This window comes from Tupaia chinensis, unplaced genomic scaffold (genome assembly GCF_000334495.1).
Source record: "Tupaia chinensis unplaced genomic scaffold, TupChi_1.0 Scaffold149501_1, whole genome shotgun sequence".
NCBI lineage: Eukaryota > Metazoa > Chordata > Mammalia > Scandentia > Tupaiidae > Tupaia > Tupaia belangeri.
The window spans coordinates 1,754,075-1,772,657 of record NW_006209345.1 but is presented as its reverse complement, the minus strand read 5'-3'; the positions used below and the strand labels follow the sequence as shown (position 1 = coordinate 1,772,657).

General features: G+C 48.0%; 1 protein-coding gene across 1 annotated transcript in view; it reads right to left on the bottom strand.

The window, feature by feature from the left end:
* CPT1A (carnitine palmitoyltransferase 1A) overlaps window positions 1-16,654 on the bottom strand; it is a gene marked incomplete in the record, with an annotated part of 77,446 nt that extends 60,792 nt beyond the window's left edge. Inside the window, 2 exon segments of the mRNA XM_027769414.1 lie at window positions 208-361; window positions 16,586-16,654. Coding sequence (XP_027625215.1) covers window positions 208-348 — 141 coding nt within the window.
* Between the last annotated feature and the right edge of the window lie 1,929 nt (window positions 16,655-18,583).

The following is an 18,583-nucleotide window of genomic DNA, read 5'->3' as shown; positions in this document are numbered from 1 at the left end:
CTTTCTCAGTCCCTTGTGCTAACCCCCCCCCCCCAATCCCTGGTCTCTCTCTGGTCAAATTTTAAAAAACAGTAATAATAATGATAAATAAAGTTAAATAAATAATTATTTTAAAAATTAAAAACACTTATTTTTAATAGCACTAAGAGACCTGTTCATAGATATTAAAAGTGACTACTATATAGATTTAGACAGAGAGCGGAAAACCTTGAATCTGATGAACTTCTTTTTCCAGGAATGAAGTCCAGAAAGATAGATTTGCTTCAGGGCTTCATGGCTCAGCCGTAGGTCGATCCCATCTGGAGTGACAGTGAACTGAAAGGCCACAGCTTGGTGAGCTTCTGCCATCTTTAGTGGTTACCTGGAACAAAATAGGAAGAGTGTAACACCGTGGAGCATTTTTACCAAATATTAGCAAAATTCCTCATAAAGAAGTGTCGTTCATTCTGAATTTAAGTTTTTCTGTCCTTTTTAACAGACTGAACATCTTTCATTAACAGATGCAATAGTCACCACACTTCATAACCCCTCACCTATTTAGGACTCTTCAAACAATTGCTGCCCCCGCTTAAAAGCCAGGGATGAACAGCAGAGGCCAGGGCTGGGACCCCCAGCCATCCCTTGGAACCAGACCTCCAGCCAGTTTTCCAGGCTACACCCGACTGATGCCAAGACATGGATGGCTGTCCAGCAACTTGTCATAAAGATAAATCTCACTCTTGTCAACCACCTGCCTGAGGACCGGCACAAGAGAAACCCCGAGTGTCCAAGAACGACTCCACGATGGCCCTGAACCTTGATTTCCATTGGACCGGCACCAAATGCCTTTGCCTCTGGTGTTTGTGTGGGCTGCTCTGAGAAACCATTACAGGTTTCAGGCAGCACCACAAAGACTCCGTGAATAAGATGCTTTGTACGGCTAATCCATATGAGAAGGCTCCTGGTTCACGTCCAGAAACCTCCCAGAGTACACTGGGCGTGCACCTGCCTAAGATCCAGGCTGGCTAAGGCTGGGGTGGATCCTGGTGTTTTCATCTTGTTGGAGTTCTTATTTCTCTATATCTCTCTAGCATATGGGAAAAATAGGCAAATAAACTTTTTCAAAATATTCTAAATGAGGTCTGGACTGTGGCTTAGTGGTTAAGGGAGCCAGATCTCACATGGCTGACTACATAATTTCAATCCTGGCCCTGATGGCTTGAAAAGACAATAGTTGTGTGTGTGTGTGTGTGTGTGTGTGCTCATACCCCAGATTTTGACAGGATGAAACAAATAAGGAAAAAGGATTTCAGAGTGATCATGGCCCATTGAGGAGTGCCTTCTCCCTCTCCTTTCTCTGTCTCTGACAAGTACACATGCTCTCTGGCAAATTAAAAAAAGAAGAAGAAAGAAAAAGGAAGAAAAAGGGGGACAAGCAGGTGGCATGGTGGTAAAGTGCTTGACACTCCCACATGGCTGACCATGGTTCGAGTCCCAGACACAGTGGCTTTCTTTCTCCCTTTCCCGCTCTCTCGCTCTGTCTCTCTCTCTCTCTGGTCAAATTAAAATAAATGAATGACTAAATAAAATTAAAATAAATAATTCTTTTTTAATAAAAGGGGAAGTATCAAGACTCATAATAAAATATCTAAAATGCATGTATTATTCTCATCATATATTAATTTTTTGTTTTAACCCACTGATGCCCGCTGAGGGCCAGAAGGAGGACTTGTCAAAATCAACACGTACCACAATCTCAAGGAAACCTAGCTGCAAAAGTCAGGCTAGCTTAGTCTTCAGCTCATCAGACACAGGGATGAGTCCACTAGCAGGTCCTTGAAAGGCACCCAACTTTCATTCACTTGATCACTCAGCAGATATTTGTGAGGGCCTACGTACCAGCCCAGGAGAGGAACCAGACAATGGCAGAAATGGTTCCCTGCCCTCCTGCAATTTAGACAGAGAAGCAAAGAGCAAATAAACAAATGAACAGCAAATGAGCAGAGGTGCAGAAAGAAGAGGGAGCGCCAGAAGGGATCTCCCTTCTGAAGCCCAGAAGGACTGGCCATGGGAAGTGGAAGCAAGCCCTCAGGCCTACAGGCAGATCTGGGGAAGAACCAGGAGGTAGGAAAGGGGTTCGGCTGGGGTCAGGGAGCAAGGGTGGGAAGCTGGGATCAAGGGTAGGCAGCTTATGTCAAGGCCAGGTGGTGAGGTCAAAGCAGGACAGCTGGGTCAAGGGCAAGCGGCTGGGTGTGGAGAGGAAGGTGCAGTGGTAGTGCGGGGAAGTGCCTAGGTCTGAGCTAAGGGCGATGGAAAAGCAGCCAAGGGCTCCCAGGAAGGGAGTCACCTGTAACTCCTTCTGCTCTAAAGACCACTCTGGCTGCTGTGGAGCATGGACCGAGACAAGCAGCACATCCAGTAAGAAGCCGAGGCAGTTTTCCAGAAGAGAGTAGACAGACCTGGCCTAGAGAGGGAAGAGTGGGCATGGGGACCCAGGGCCTCTCAAGATAGGTTCAGAGACATCTGGGCCGCACATGCTGGTGAAATGGCTTGAATCCTCAGGATTCTGGCTTGTGACATCCACTCAGCAGAGCCATGATTGACGAAGGAGCATCCCAGTGTGGAGAGGAGCTGGGCTGGGAGGAAGAATTCAGAATGCACAGAAAGCTATTGGAAATGTTGCCAGAAGCACCCAGGTGGAGACCCAGGGACACGTGCAGAGGCAAGGCAGAGCAGGGCAAGGCAGAGCAGAGCGAGGCAGACGCTAGGGAGGACAACAAACCGAGGATTCACCAGCACACAGAACCTGCTAGCTCTACTGTGATGGCTTCGAAAGGAAAGGGCGAGTTGGCAAATGAGATCACACCTGGTGGTACACCCTTAGCTGAGAGCAATGTGCAAAGCCTTCCACAAATTTACATATTACTTGGCAGGATTTGTTTGTTTGGACAGGTTTAAATGCCCTAAAATGAGCAAAATTTCAAGTTCTGCAGTAGCTGAGATGGTCAGCCCTGAACTAGCGTCTCCCTGCTGGAGCCATAGCAAACTACTGAACTGGACAACAGAGCCCTGGGAAGCTCCTATGCAAATCTAAAGACTCTAAATCTCACCCTTGCCCTTAGAAACATTGTTGTTATAACAATTATTCCTCATAGGGTGCTTGCTCTCTCTCTCTCTCTTTCTCCCTTCCTCCCTCACCCTGCACCCTCTAGCAAATTTTAAAAAGAAAAGGAAATTAAAATGTCTATTTAACATGTATACACCTAAACCTTCTCTCCTCAAATACAGAATTTGGAGCCCAGACACTGTGGCAGAGGAGGAATGGTGCCAGTGTGTGACCCTGGAGCTATCTGGAAAGGCCCCAGGTTTGGATCCCAGGTTGACCTGAACATATCAGGCGCACCTGTGGGTACACCGACTTAGCACCCCCATGATTCTGACTGGTTGCAAGGCAGGTGCGTGGGGGAGATTGCATCAGGGTTAGGCCCTGTCAGAGGTACACCCACTCCAGAAATAAATAAACTTAAACACGTGCGCGCACACACACACACAAAATGACTTAAAAAGTTCATGGACAATGTAAAGTACAAGTGTAAAGGCCAGTCATGAGGTGTGGCAATTAAAGTGCTGGATCCCACGTGGCTGACTGAGTGGTTCAACTCCCGGAACCAACAGCTTGAAAAACAAACCACGCACATGTACATGCATGCCCATAATCCCGAGAGAAGGAACGGTGGTTCCACCCCCTGGAAGGTGATTTCTCACTTCTTCGCCCCACCTCCCACCGTGAGCACAGATACCCTACAACAATTTTTTGAAGGTAATAATAATAAAGTACCAATTTATTTTGGCATAAAAAAATTGAAATTCATCTTTGGTCTCAACCTTGAAAGCCAGATGAAAAAGGGAATGTCATCGTTTGGAAAGTGTCAGAGTAAGCCACTGTGCCACCACTGTGGCTCTAAGGTCTACCTTCAGAAGGTGACCTGTGGCCACTGAGGGGACCCTGCCAAGTGCAAGCGAATGTATAAATGGAGTGCCAGACTAAACAACGAAATGCCACTAGGACTGGCCGGCCGCTTTTCACCTTAGGTGCCCTCAAGAGCGTGCCTCCTGGGCATACACCTCATTCCACTTCCTACTTGGCTCCACAAGGGAGCAGTGGCAGAGACGTGGCCAGGCCGCATAACCCATCAGAGACAGGAAAGATGAAGTCAGGAAGGGCAAAGGTCTCTGGGGCCAGAGTCAGTGGAGAGTCTGCTGCCCACGCCCAAGCTCTCCTTGCCACACCCTTCACCCCTTCACCCTGCAATTCCAGCTCCCTGCCTCCCATCCAGGTGGGTGTAGATGCAGCTTTGCAGCCTCTCCCACCTCCCCAGCAGTTGAGAAAGGCACGTCATTGCTTCACAGAAGTGATGGCCACCCAGCAACCCAACTCCTCTCCTCAGCTCCAGCGCCAGGTCCCTGGCTCACTCTTGACACTGGACCAGAGGGTTCTCAACATCTCCAACCAAGGAAAATTTCCTCAAATGGAAAACACACAGGAAAGGTAACTAGATAAAACCATTTGATCATTTGACACTTCCCCTTCCCTCCCCAGGCCCTAAACAACAAAGGACCCTGACCAGAGTTTTTAAAACTACTGGGGAAAAGGTTAGATGCATTCCTGACAACCTGTTTCTCGGGTCAGACCATCGCAGTTCATTGGGTCCACAGCCTAAGAGCTCTGGAATAAGTGCCTGGACTGACACAGGGGTAGACCACAGTGAGAGTGTCATCTCTCAGCCCCTGACGTCACCTGCCCCGTGAACAGACTCCCACCAGGGGAGGCAGCAGAGAATAAACCCAGAGCAGGCAGGGATCAGGGATCCAGGGATCAGGGATCCAGGGAGAAGGGCAGGGGTGAGGCAGAGTATCCAGTGGAATGGGCAAGTCATTAATAAATTCATGGACAACTGAGGCCAGCCCATGGCCTGGTGGATTAAAGTGGCTGGGTCCAACATGGCCAACCGTGAGGTTCAATTCCTGGGTCCAGTGGCCTGAAACACATGCCAGGGACATGTGCATGTGTGCCTAAAATCCTGAAAGCAGAGACAGATGGCAAAGGTTCTGCAGTGTAACCATGCCCCACGGGAGGTACTCTCACTTTCTTTTTCTTTCTCTCCCTCTCCTGTGAGCACATGTACCCTCTGGCAAAAATTAAAAAAAAAAATAATCCTGGACAGCTAAGAGTTACAAAGACTTCAAAAGAACCCCTTAAATGCCCCCTCCCCTGGAACGTCACAGTATTATAAAGCAACATGGTTTTCTGTCTTAAATGTTTTAAATCACGAGATATTGCAAACATACAGAAAAGTACGGAATACGCCTTCGTGCCCCCTTTTAGAGTGAACAGACATGGACATTTTGTTACACTGACTCGATGAATGCCCCCCATTTCCAGAACAAAACGTCCTCCCCGAGCTCCTGGCACCTCCCGAGCGCTGGCCCAGCTTCCCCACACACGTTGGCGTGTCAATGAACCACACAGAACTGTGCGTGCGAGCTGTGCTCAGGTGCTCTCACCTGCATCCCCCACTGCTCATCCACACTGCGTTCTTGAAGCATCCCCACGGCCACCTTGGGGGCTCTAGCCCTGCCCCCACTGCCAGGAGGACCAGCCTGCACCATGACCCTGCTAAGGCACAGGGGCCTTGTTCTCACTTCTTCACTGTCACAAACAAGGAGGCGATAGATAACCTCACAGAAGTCTGATCACTGTAATTTAATGGGAGGGGGTCAGAGATGGAGGCCGTGTGTGTGGGTAGGCTCAGAGATCCTGCCCACCCAGCTCCCTCCTGATGTCATCGGGCTCTCTGCCCTCTCCAAAGCCTGGTTCACTGCTCGCTGGCTATCCCCTGGCCATCCCAATTCAGCCTTCCCAGGGATCTGACTGTCCCATTCACCTTGCCTCGGCTGCCAGAGCGGGGTTGGGGGTGGCCACCGCTCAGCCCAGGGGGCTTTCCTGAGAAGATGACGTGCTCCCCCTCTTTGTCCATTTTGTGCTCCTTTCTCTTCTCTGCGTTCCCATTTAGTTCTCCACTACAGCAAGGCCTGGGACAGGCCTGTCCGTGTCTGGCCCACCTTGGAGTCCTGCCCCAGACTTGGTACATCGCTCTCCTCCTGCCATCTCTCAGCGAGGGCAGGAGGCCAAAGGAGCCCGCATGTTGTGTTTCCACTTCTTTCTGGAGGCCGCCTTGGAGTCCCCAGGCATGCCCCGCCCACGATCGGCACTGTGGCTGGGAACCCCAACGTGCTGGAGAGGAAGGGCCCTTGGGGCCAGCTGGCCACAGCAGCTCCAGCTGGCAGGCTGGGTTGGTCTGTGGATCCAGGCCATCCACTCTGGGCAGCCTCTTCTCTTTACCCCTTCGACCTTCCAGAGGCTACAGTAAGGATGGTAGCAAAGGTCGCAATAAGCAGGCACCCCTCCCTGCCTCTGCAGGCTGCTGGGGGGCTCCACCATGTCCCACGCACGGTGTATAACTAAACTGCTAGTCTCTGTGTGCCAGCCCCACTTCCTGTTCCTCCTTCCTCCTGGCTAAAGGCTCTAGGCTCATGAATGTAGTTTCCCAATCTACCGCCACTCTGCCTCCTGGCTTCTAAGTCAGTGGGCCGCTCCTCTTCCTAGCCCTCTGTACCCTAGAGTCAACCTGCTCTGGGCTTTTACTTCAACCCGTGCACACACCACTCTCAGTTCAAGTGTGTCTTCACTATGCCAACCTACATTAGTGGGAAGGTGATCTCACCCCCTTCCCACACGCCTGCACCCTCCCTTTCGGCATTCTTCCCCCTGCAGGAACACACTCGCGCTGCTCTTACTCCACATTGATCTTGTCCCGAATCCAGTCCCCAGCACTTGCTGATGTAAGGCCAGGCCAGCCTCCTGGTGCCCAGCCCACTCCCACCTGGGCACCCTTCCCTGTACATCTGGATGACACCCTCCACCTCTTCCAGCGCTCCTACCTCCAGCCAGCCCCGTCTCACAGCAGTGTGTCCCAAGAGCTGCTCAACAGCTCTCTAATCTCCGTCACCCCAGGGCTGGCCTGTTTGCAGAGCTTCTTGTTCTGAGATTTCCTTCCAGACCCAGATCTGTGAGGCACAGCATTGCCTTAGATCAGGATGGGCGGTGCCCCCAGGGCGCAGCATGACTGCTGGGATCCAAACTGCATAGCAGAGCATGCACTTGTGCCCTACGTCCGTGGGGGACACACACTGGGAGAACAGCAGGATGTGGGCGAGAGACCGTGGCACAGCAGTACAACACCGTGCGTGCTCTGTGAGGCGGACCCACATGGGGGGGTTCTGGGTTCTCATCCAAGACCTCCCTGAGTATGCTGGGCATAGCTGTATCCATGGTCCAGGGCTGACTGAGGCAGAAGGAATGAGAAAACACAGATGGATGAAAACAGAGCATAACTTGTCTCTTGTCATCCATTCACTCATTCCCTCCCATCGTCACCGAACAACTATTCTGTGCCTTAGGACTGGAATTCTGAACTAGACAGAGTAAGAGAGAAGGCACCCCTGGGTGAACGGACTAGCTGCCACTTCCCCAGAAGCTGGTCTAGCAAGGTGACTGGAAAATGACCTCTGGAGGGCTCTTTCTAACATAAGGCTACTTTTTGCCATGTGCCCTCAGACAAGATCAGGGGTAAACCAGAGACAGCGACTATGGCGGCATCCTCCACTGGCCAGAGAGATCCCCAGAAACTTATTTGACACAAAAAAGACAAAACACCCTCTCCTCCCTGTGAGCTGGCAGTATGTGTGGCCGCAAATAGATGTATTTGCACTCAAAGTACAGAGGTCACATCTGAGAAGCTGGCATAGAGGCCTGGGGCCCAGCTCTCACCTCCGGCTCAGGCAAGTGGGGATCGTCCACTTGAAACCCACTGACTGGGCACCCGCTTGCCTAGATCACACCTGGACACCTGCCATTGCGCATGCCTAGCATGGGAGCCAGGCAATGTGCCACCCGGTTCTAAGGGCTTCTAGAGGAGAGGGACCTCACCAGAGCACTTAAGCACCTTATGTTAATCCACTCTCAGAAAGAACACCACGATGCAGACTAAGACGCTCAGGCTGAGAACCACGACCTATTTATCACAATTTTTAGAAATTCTCATCTCCAGTCTAGAGTTCATCTGTCTGATTGTGGTTCTCCGTTGTGCCTTCCCAAATTCAACAATCTCTGTCACCTCTACCTGGACCAGAGTCACTGCTGCTGTCTCACAGCTGGGATGCTTTCTGTTCTTTTTTGATTTCTCTTTTCTTCTTTCTCACTTAGCTTAAAGCTCCCCTCTTCCAGGGACCTGTGCTGGCAGGCCCCTGAATCCACCCTCCCAAAGCAGGGAGCTTATACAGGACGCATTTAGCCTGCACGTTTTTCCTGCACTTGCTGGCAAATGACTTTCACTTATAAGTTGTGCGTTTAATCTCCCAAGATAAATTGTAAGCTTTTCAAGGACATGAATCCTTGTTTAGTTCTCTGAATCAAGTCATGAGGACCACGGACAGTTAAAGGAACAACTTCCTGGGGAAAAGCATTGAAGCATCTCATCTAATTTTCATACGATTATCTTCATTTAATAACCTTGTACGTCACCCCCAAATCCACAGCCAATAGACTGCTCTGTACATTGTGGTTCAAATGTTGCTCCCATTCTCCGTAATCAATTCCTTTTTACCAGACAGCTTTTCCCGCAGAGGTCAGCGGCTCATGAATCCTAACACTGACCACGTACTCAGCCAACGTCCCCGAGACAGAGCCCGTTTCCCTCCAGGAGACCCGACCCTCTCGGAGTGGCTTCACTGCCTCCTAGAGCATCTCCCCGCATTCTCAGACCTTCCTCCATGGAGCTGCGACAGGAGCCTGCTGAGGAAAGGAGGCAAAAGGTCAACATGGTGCAAAGTGCGCTGCCAGAATCAGGACATGCCCGGGGAAAACTTGAGATGTGGAAATCACCACTGCAATCGAGAGCAAACAATGAAACTTGCCATGTGACAACAGACTTCCACGTAAATGGGCTTTATGGCAACCAAAATATTTCAATAAATCTGATGTTAACAGAAGTTTTGCTTTACAGTTTGTTTTATAACGTAAGTCAACACAGCCTTGCAATCGATGGGTATGGAAATAGGTACAGAGAGGTGAATCAGCAGGTAGACAGAGAGATGGGCAGGCAAATATGGCACGCAGATTTATTTTTGTGCTTTTAACGATGAAAACATAAGGGACCAGAAGGTGGTGTGGTGGTTAAGGCGCTGGACTCCCACCTGGCCAATCGCTGTTTAAGTGCTGGACATGGCAACTTACTTTCTCACTTTCCCTTTCTCTATGTCTCTCTGGTCAAATTAAAAAATGAAATAATAACAATAAAATAATTCTTTTTTTTTTTTTTTTTTTTTTTGCAGGGGAGGGGTTTTTTCTATAGGGCAAACGCACTCATTAGGGTTTTTGCTATAGGGCATACGCACTCATTAGAAAGACAGAGAGAGACAGAGAGACAAAAAGAGAGAAATCACTCCCTAGAGGGAACGGCCACACCACAATCCCTTCGTCTCCATTCTCCTCTAGGGATCTGGGGCACGCACGCACAACGTCCAGCCTGAGTTTAAGTCACCGGGTCCAGGACTTGAACCAGAGTCAACTACATGGGAGTCCAGCGACATAGCATAGCCATTACACCATCTGCTGGTCCCTAAAATAAAATTTTTAAGAAAATAATAATAACAAATAAAATTAAATAATTATTAAAGAAGAGAAAAAAGAAACAATGAAAATAGGAGACAGTCCTTCTATCATACTGTTTGGCATATGCTAGACAGCGTATTTTATATTTATTCATGTATTGACCTGCCTTAGCCCATTTAATTCCCACTAGAACACTAGGAAAGGGGTTCTACCCTCACTTACGAATGAGAAGATCACAGCTCAGATGTCAGGTCAAGACACCTGCCTAAAGTCACAGCCAGCCAACAGTGGAGCTGGGGATTTTCAAACTCAAGTCCAGCTCCCAAACTCATACTCTTACCTACAGGGTAGAGTGGCAGGTACTACACGAAAAGTTCTACGTAAGATCCCTAAATGTCACAACACAGAGGTAAGATTAGGTCACTGTTATAACCCAAATGATGTTATTTCAACCAGCAATAAAACTACAGTAACTACAAACACGGTTGGTGCCAATTTTAAAATAATTCACATGCCTCAGTCTTCCAGCTAGAATTGCACAATTCATATGCACATGGGCACAGGCTCTGCCTTCTATTAAATCTGGCTAACAACAGCTAGCAGCGGTAAACAGCTGTGTGGGAAATCCTCTGAGAGAAGGTTACTCACAGGAAGCGACAGCTGAGCTCCGCTCAAATACCACGCGGGGTCTAGAGGAACAGCCTGGATCCTACGCCGGGGAGAAAGTGTGAGGCTGGATGGGGCCCTGCACCCTGGAAAAACTGGAAAAGACACTGCAGGCAGGCACAGCAGCCTCTCTGTGAAGGGCAGCACAGTTACCTTCCACGCATCCTTCAGTTCCCCGCGGACCCACACCCAGTACGGTGCTGCTTGGCCAGGCAGAGCTAGTCTCAGCCTCCATGGCTGGATCCAACTCAGGGAAACCACGTTTGTGCCAAGTGTGACTTCCAAGGTGGCTTGTCATTGTTTCCCAAAGAACTTCAAGGAAAGTACCTGGAGGGCATCACTAGCCTGGGGGTTTCCCTAAAACCAGCATGCAAGGGTCAGGGCTCTTTGGAAGTTAGGTAGGTGTGTGTGTGTGGGAGGGAATGAATAACAAAGGGAAGAAGAAGAAAAATAAGTAAAGAAGCAGGTCCTCTCTTTGATGCATGGGGAGCACATTCTCTGTATTCCAAAACTGTATCACTATTCACTTGCAGACATGTTTCTTTGTAATCCTGGTCTTGTACTTTCTCACTAAGTGTGTACACATGCAAATGTTAACGCATTTCCCAAACCGACAGAAGCACCTGAGAAACGTGAGACTCATTCACTTTAAGTTTTGGAAAGAGTTTAATATACAAAAAAGGTGAACTAACTTTCATTATAAACGACTGTATCTTAAAATCATGATGGAGCATTTAGTATTCACACTACTGAAATTGGCCACAGTAACTTTTCTGCAGTGAAGGTATCATAATGAACCTTGCACTCTGAAAAAGTAAATATGGGTTAAGTCAGGTTATCAAAGAAATGCAGGGTCCAGCAGGTGGCATGGTGGTTAAGGGCTCTGGATTCCCACATGGCCTACCATAGTTCGAGTCTCAGACCTGGTAGCTCCCTTTCTCGCTCTCTTTCTCCCTCTCTTTCTCTCAGAGTCTCTCTCTCTTCCTTTCTGGTCAAATAAAATGAATGAATGAATGAATGTTAAAGAAAAAAAAAAGAAATTCAGAATCATTACTTTTTTTCTGCAGCTCTCAAAAACAACATAGTTCTGCCTGCTGAGGTACTGTCAAAATAAATCAAATTCAAATTTAGGCCTGAGGGGCCAACCAGTGGCATGCTAATAAACTTGGCAAGAACACACAAGGCTAACTTTATGGTTCGAGTCCTGGACCTGGTGGCTTGAAAACCATGCCAGGTCAATGTGCATGAATGCCCAAAATCATAAGAGACTCCTCCCTGAGGGGTGATTTTTCACTTTTCTTCTATCTTCTATCTTCTCTTTCTCTTTTTCTCTCTTGCAAAAACCAAATTTAAAAAGTAAGCCTTTATTGAACCATACCAATAAATAATGGTTATTCAGATAAATACAGAGAAATGTGATCCCAGCTAACAACAAAAACAGAATTAGGGAAAAGTCACCAAAGATTACAATTTTATTAAGAAAATAAATGGGGGAGGAGGGGAAGCTGGCAGGTGGCATGGTGGTTAGGGGCTCTGGACTCCCATATGACCGACCATGATTCGAGTCTTAGACCTGGCAACTTACTTTCTCACTTTCCCTCTCTCTAGTCAAACTAAAAATGAATAAATGAAAAATTAAAGTTAAATAAAATAATTGTTTATAAAAAAAAAGAAAATATCCAGTGGGAGCCAACAGATAGGGTGGTGGTTAAGGTGCTGGACTCCCACATGGCCAACTATGGTTCAAGTCCTGGACCCGGTGGCTTGAAACTCATGCCAGCCACATGTGCACGTGTGACCAAAATCCTGAGAGGAGAATGGTGAAAGGACTGTGGTGTGGCCATTCCTCCACCCGTGCCTAGGGTATGATTTCTCACTGTCTGTCTCTCTGCCTCTTCAGTGAGACTGCACACGCCCTATGGAAAAAAGTCTCTCTCTCTCTCTCTCTCTCTCACACACACACACACACACACACACAAAATCCAGTGCAGGGGTCAACAGGTGGCATGGTGGTTAAAGGTGCTGGACTCCCACATAGCTGACTGTGATTCAAATCCAGGACCTAGTGGCTTGCTTTCTTGCTTTTCCTCTTTCTCTCTCTGATCAAATTCAAAAATAATAAAGTTTAAAAAATAATTCTTTGGGACCAGCAGTTGGCGTAAGGTCTATGTTGCTGGACTCTCATGTAGTTAACAATGGTTCGAGTCCCGGACCCAGTGGCTTAAATTCATGCTGGGTCCTATAGCAAAAACCTTTCCAAAATAAAATAATAATAATTCTTAAAAAAAAAAATCCAGTGTAGTGACAGGCCCAAATGTCTGACCCATTCATACTTGTGCCCATCCTGGCAGTTAAACGGTGCATTTCCTTCTCTCCCGTGCCTTACCTGCCTCCAGCCTCACCTGCCTTTGCACAACCGGCAGAGCAGCATGCACCTACCCAGAAGAGATCCCAAACCTCTCTTCATGCCAGTGGATCGTTCCCACATATATTCCTAAAACCACAGGGGTGGTGAGCCCTGTATTTCCCATGTAAGTCCTTCACCCCTGCACCAGAGTGTAACTCTGGTTAAACTTGTCACACCACACAGTCCAACTGGGGACTGCAGAATGCAGTGGAATCCATAAGACGCACCTGTAACCATGCTATGATTGGCCAGAATCTGTATTTATGCACACACTCAAAACTCTTTTCATATTTGACCTCTTATCAGATCCTTATAAAACTCACATGACCTAGAACGAACAGGTGCCAGAGCCACCATCTTACAAATGAGGAAATGGAAACCCAGAAATGCTCAGAGCAGATTCAGGGTCACACCCAACCTGAGTGAGTGTGAGGGTTGCAGGGTCAGAGGAGGTCTGTAAAACCCAAGTCTTCAGGACTGGCAGGTGGTGTGGTGGTGTGGTGGTTAAAGGCGCTGAACTCCCACACGGCCGATCATGGTTCGAGTCCTGGATCTGGCGGCTTGCTTTCTCACTTTCTCTTTCTCTCTCTCCCCTCCCTTCCTCCCTCCGACTCTGGTCAAATTAAAATAAACTAATAAATAAAGTTAAATAAAATAATTCTTAAAAATAAAATAAAACCCAAGCCCTCTGATTGCCTCACAGTCTGGGAAGCTGCCTGGAAAAGGAAAGGAGAAGACAGACCAGGGTTGGGACCAGCAGATGGCGTAGCAGTTACGTCACTGGATTCCCACAGGGCCAACCATGGTTCAGATCTCGGACCTGGTAGCTTCAAAATCATGCTGGGCGCATGAGCATGTGTTCCCAAGATCCCAGGAGAATGAAGAGAAATCACCCGGGGGCGGGGGGAGGAGCGATTTCTCTCACTTTCCCTCTCACTGTGTCTGTCTCTCTCCTCTCAGAGAGTGCACACATCTTAAGGCAAAAACCTCTTTAAAAATTTTTAAAAAGAAGGGACCAGCAGTGTGCGTAATGGCTATGTCACTGGACTCCCATGTAGTCGACCATGGTTCACGTCCCCTGAATCTCAATGCCAGCCAGCATCTGATACTTGGCCCTATCTTCTAACTGTGGCATTTAACTCACAGCAGTTTCTTGATGTATTTTCAGCAGGCCTCGTTGGACCTCACATTGAACAATGGGGTGTGCTTGAGAAAGTATTGGGTTGTAGGAAAAGTCATGATGCATTTATGCCTAGAAAGAATGCAGCTTTCCTGACACCCTAATATAAAGAAGTCAAGCCTAGGGGCCAGACAGTGTCACAGTGGCAAAACATGACACTGCAAAGCTGACCCACCTGGAATACATATATCCATGATCCAATCCAGGACTGGCTGAGGCTGAGGGTGGATCATGGCATATGGACCTTGTTTGGGTGTCGCCTCTCTCTTTCTATCTCTCTTACTCATGGAAGAAATAAATAAGCTTAAGGAAAAAAACCGGGACCAGTAGCTAACATAATGGCTATATCGCTGGACTCCCACGTAGTCGACCGCGGTTCAAGTCCCGGACCCGGTGGCTTAAACTCACGCCGGGCACATGTGCATGCATGCCAAAGATCCCAAGAGGAGAATGGAGGAGAAGGGACTGCGGTGTGGCCATCCCCTCTGGGGGGTGATTTCTCGCTTTCTGTCTCTCTGTCTGGCGAGCGCACACACCCTATAGCAAAAACCTCTCCAAAAAAAAAAAAGAAAAAGAAACCAAAAAACAAAAACACCTCTGTGTGTTAAATCTTTTTCAGAGCACAAGAGCTGACACTTGCAAAATCTGAGGTTAAAAAAAAAAAAATTGTTTTTAAGTATAGGATGTGTGCACTTGGCAGAGAGGGAGAGAGAGAAAGTGAAAAATCACCATCCAGAGGGAATGGCCAACATGCAACCCCTTCTCCGCCATTCTCTTCTTGAGATTTTGGGCACACATGGGTACACACACATACACACACACCTGGCATGATTTTCAAGCTGCGGGTCTGGGACTAGAACTGTGGAATTGGCCATGTGGGATCCAAATGCCTTAAACTTCAGGCTACCTGCTGGCCCAATCATTCTTTTTACATATGGAGAACTGTTTTATAAAAGGCAAAGTTTGACTTATGGCATATAACAGTATTTTTCTTTTTGGTTAGAAGGCACGTGCACTCACCCTGACCAACCTCAAGGTTTGAATCCCTGAACCAGCAGCTTGAAAAACATGCCAGGGTTGTGTGTTTGTGTGTGTGTGTGTGTCCAAATTCCTGACAGGATGGAGAGATGGAGAAGAGATTTTGGTGTGACTACACCCCACTGGAGGGGGGGTGCCTTCTTCCTCTCCCTCTCCAGCTAGCACATACACCTTCTGGCAAGTACACATACCCTCTGGCAAAATTAAAAGGAAAAAAAATTATGGAATATTCCTTTCTTTTTTTACTGAAGGAGCTCAATGTCCAAAGATTAGTGGATGATTTTTAGGAAGCAGAAAGGTAGTCATCCTGTTTCCCAACCCTCCAAGGTGGCAATTACCCTAGTGTACACTGAAGGGACACACCTCACTCCAAGCACAATTTCTTTAATTATTAACTTCCAAAAACATTACTGGATGCAAGAACAACCCTCACAAAAGAAAGGCAAAGGTAGTCATTTCTCAGAACCGAGGCTGTCACCTTAGCCAAACAGGGCAAATTGGCCTCAGTTCATGGCCTACTGAGGACCTAACATCCACCCAATATTTGCAAGGGGTGAAAGTTGAAGTTTACAAAAGCCAACAAAGTATTTGAAATCAACAAGTAGAAATTATTCCTGGGGCCAGCAGGTGGCATGGTGTTTAAGTACTAGATCCTACATGACCTACTCTGTGGTTCAAGTCCTGGATATGGTGGCCTTAAAAACATGCCAGGAACTTGTGCATGCATGCCCAGAATCGCAGGAGGAGAATGAAGAGGAAGGGATTTGGGTATGGCCATCTCCCCCTCCTCCGGGGCTGATTTTTCACTTTCCCTCTCTCACAATCCAACACATGTGCCCTGTGGCAAAAATAAAAGAGAAAGAGAGAGAGAAAGAAAACATTCCTTACTTGTATGAAGTTTAAAGAAATAAACCTGAGCCAGTCAGTGGCATGGTGGCTGGGGCAGGTGGATCCCACATGGCTGATTGAACAGTTGGAGTCCAACTTCATCTTTAAAAATATACCAGTGCATGTGCGTGCATGACCAAAATCTCAAAAGGAGGAAGAAATGGAGGAGATGGGATTGTGGCAAGACCATGCCCCGTGGAGGACGCTTTCTCACTTTCTCACCAGCAGAGTCTAGCCTATGTTTAAATTCATCAAAGAAACTGTTAATAGTGGTAGCATATGGAAAGAGAAACCATGTGGGAAGAAGGCACACTCTAGATTATATTCTCACTGTGCCTTTTTACAAAATAATTACTTATTTAATTTTGTTATTATTATTTCTTTTTTAATTTGATCAGAGAGAGAGAGAGAAAGGGAAAGTGAGATAGCAAACTGCCAGGCCCAGGACCCAAAGATGGTCAGCCATGTGGGAGTTCAGAGCTTGGTTCAGCACAACACCTGCTGGCCACTCACTGTGCCTTTTAAACTTTGCACCCTGTGCTTATCTCGCTTATTTTGAAAACAAACAAAAATCCTTGCAAGAAATATACAAGCCATGCATAAGCCAAGCCAAGAGTGTCCAGATCTCTTTAGAGTGTGAGATAAAGAATTTCTTAAAACACACTTTCATTAAGCCACACTTTAAACATACTACCTTGAACAGCCATTTTAATCTTAAAGCACCGATTCCGGAATTCAAGTTCAGGCTTCCACCAGCAATACAACTCTGGCCTGCCAATAATAACCATGCAGTGACTAAACATTTTTCCAACAAAGGAAAAAATGCAAACGATCAAAGTGCACAAGCAGCCCTGGGCCCGATTCCGCCTCCCATCCCGTCGCCACCACCTTCCCAAAGCCTTTAGATTTCAGGCAGCATTTTTAATTGCTGGCTTGGAACGCATCCCGTCCTCGCAAGGGCACTGCCAACAACTGCGGCTCCGGCGCCCCGCCCCTTCCCCACAGCCCGGGAGCAGTCGTCACGTGACGGCTGAGAAAAGTAGGGGAAAGGTTAACGCGAGCCCCGCCCCCGGTCCGGCGTGTCCCAGGCGCTTAGATCCTGTTCCACCAGCCGTGCCCACAGAGACCTTCCGGAGCGAGCTGGCGCGTGTGGCCGCTGCCACCCCAGCAACAGCAGGCAAAATGCAATATACCTCTCTACGAGAAGGCCATGCCCTGTGGTATTCAACCTTGGGGACAGTTAAGAGCTCAGAGCGTCTCATGATAGATGCTGTATTCAAGGCGCTCAGAGTGCCTCTGAAAAGGGCTCTCTGCGAAGCCCAGTAAGAAACCCAAGTACAAATTAACAGTGTTTTTCTGAATGGCACTCGGGTCCAGGATTGGGTAAGCGCAGGCCCTGTCCCCAGGAATCCCCAGTGGCCCAGGCTTGATGCTGGTGACCACGGGTCAGAGGCCAGGGCCAAGGATGGCAGTAGCTGCAGAAAGGATGCCAGTTTAATTCCCTTCACTTCCACCTTCGGCAGCTTACTTTTAGTACAAACACAGGAAGTTATTTTGGCCTGTGAGTGATGCCAATTTCTGCCACTTTCATATGAGCCCTCCTAAAGGCAGCCCTTGTGTCTGTTTAATTCCAACTGTTAAGATGGAGTTCAAGTGCAAGGTTAGGTCTAGCAATGCTTCATAAGAAGGAAACCAGTAATTTACATGTGAAAAAAGAGCCCACAAGCCCTTGGTGCAAAGGCAGGCCTGCCCAAAGAACCAACTCTGAATGCTGATGGCTGCTAGATTAATTTATTAGACACTCCCTGCCTCAACTATAAGCATCAGACCAAGTGTCCCCTATTTATGCCTGCATTCATTCTGCCAGAATCGCCTTAATATGGAAGATTGGGGTGGAGAAGGGAAGGATGTTTGCTGGTCTAAGTAAAGGACAAGCACTATTAGGCCATTTTTGATTCATTTGGTTTGTGGTTCAGAAGGAAATAAACATGCTGAAATATCTGGAATGTCCAGAAACCCGATGCCGTGGAAGAAAATGGTTTAACAAAAGACATGTTTCAAAAGGTTAGGTTGCTTTTCATGTTATTCGATCACTTACAAAGTTATTAATTTCCTACTAAAATATGCCCTTGAACATTTTACTAGTTGGAACCGAGAGGAAGAGAAGGCCTGTCCCGAGTTGGGAATATTACGTTTGATCTGTATTTAACCTGGTCATTAATTACTCAAGATTTTAAACTCTGAGCTACAAAAAAAAAGCCTTCATCTTTGTTTCCAAGCACTGATCTACATTATAAAGATGCTGACCGAGAAGCCCTTCCGAACAAAATGAAAGAAACCAGCTGCTGGAGGGCTGTGGTGGTGCTTCCGATCTAGGGACTGTCCGGAGTGGCCATGACCGCGCCGTCGGGCTTGCAGGCCAAGTTCGCCCAGCCCCGGTCACGTGATGCCCCCACCCTTCCCAGCGGCTAGGCCGCCCACGGGCCGGGCACGACCTTGGGCAGGCTCTCCACGCCCACCTGCTGCCAACACAGGGCAGCACAGGGGTGGCTGAGAGGTGCTCACCCTGGCCGGGTGCCCCCGTCCCGCTTACGCGGGCACAAGGGCGTGTCGGACCGCTGCACTGCGGGGGCGGACGGAGGGAGGGAGACTGGCGACACCGCTGAGACTCAAAAACCGAGCATCCCTCCCG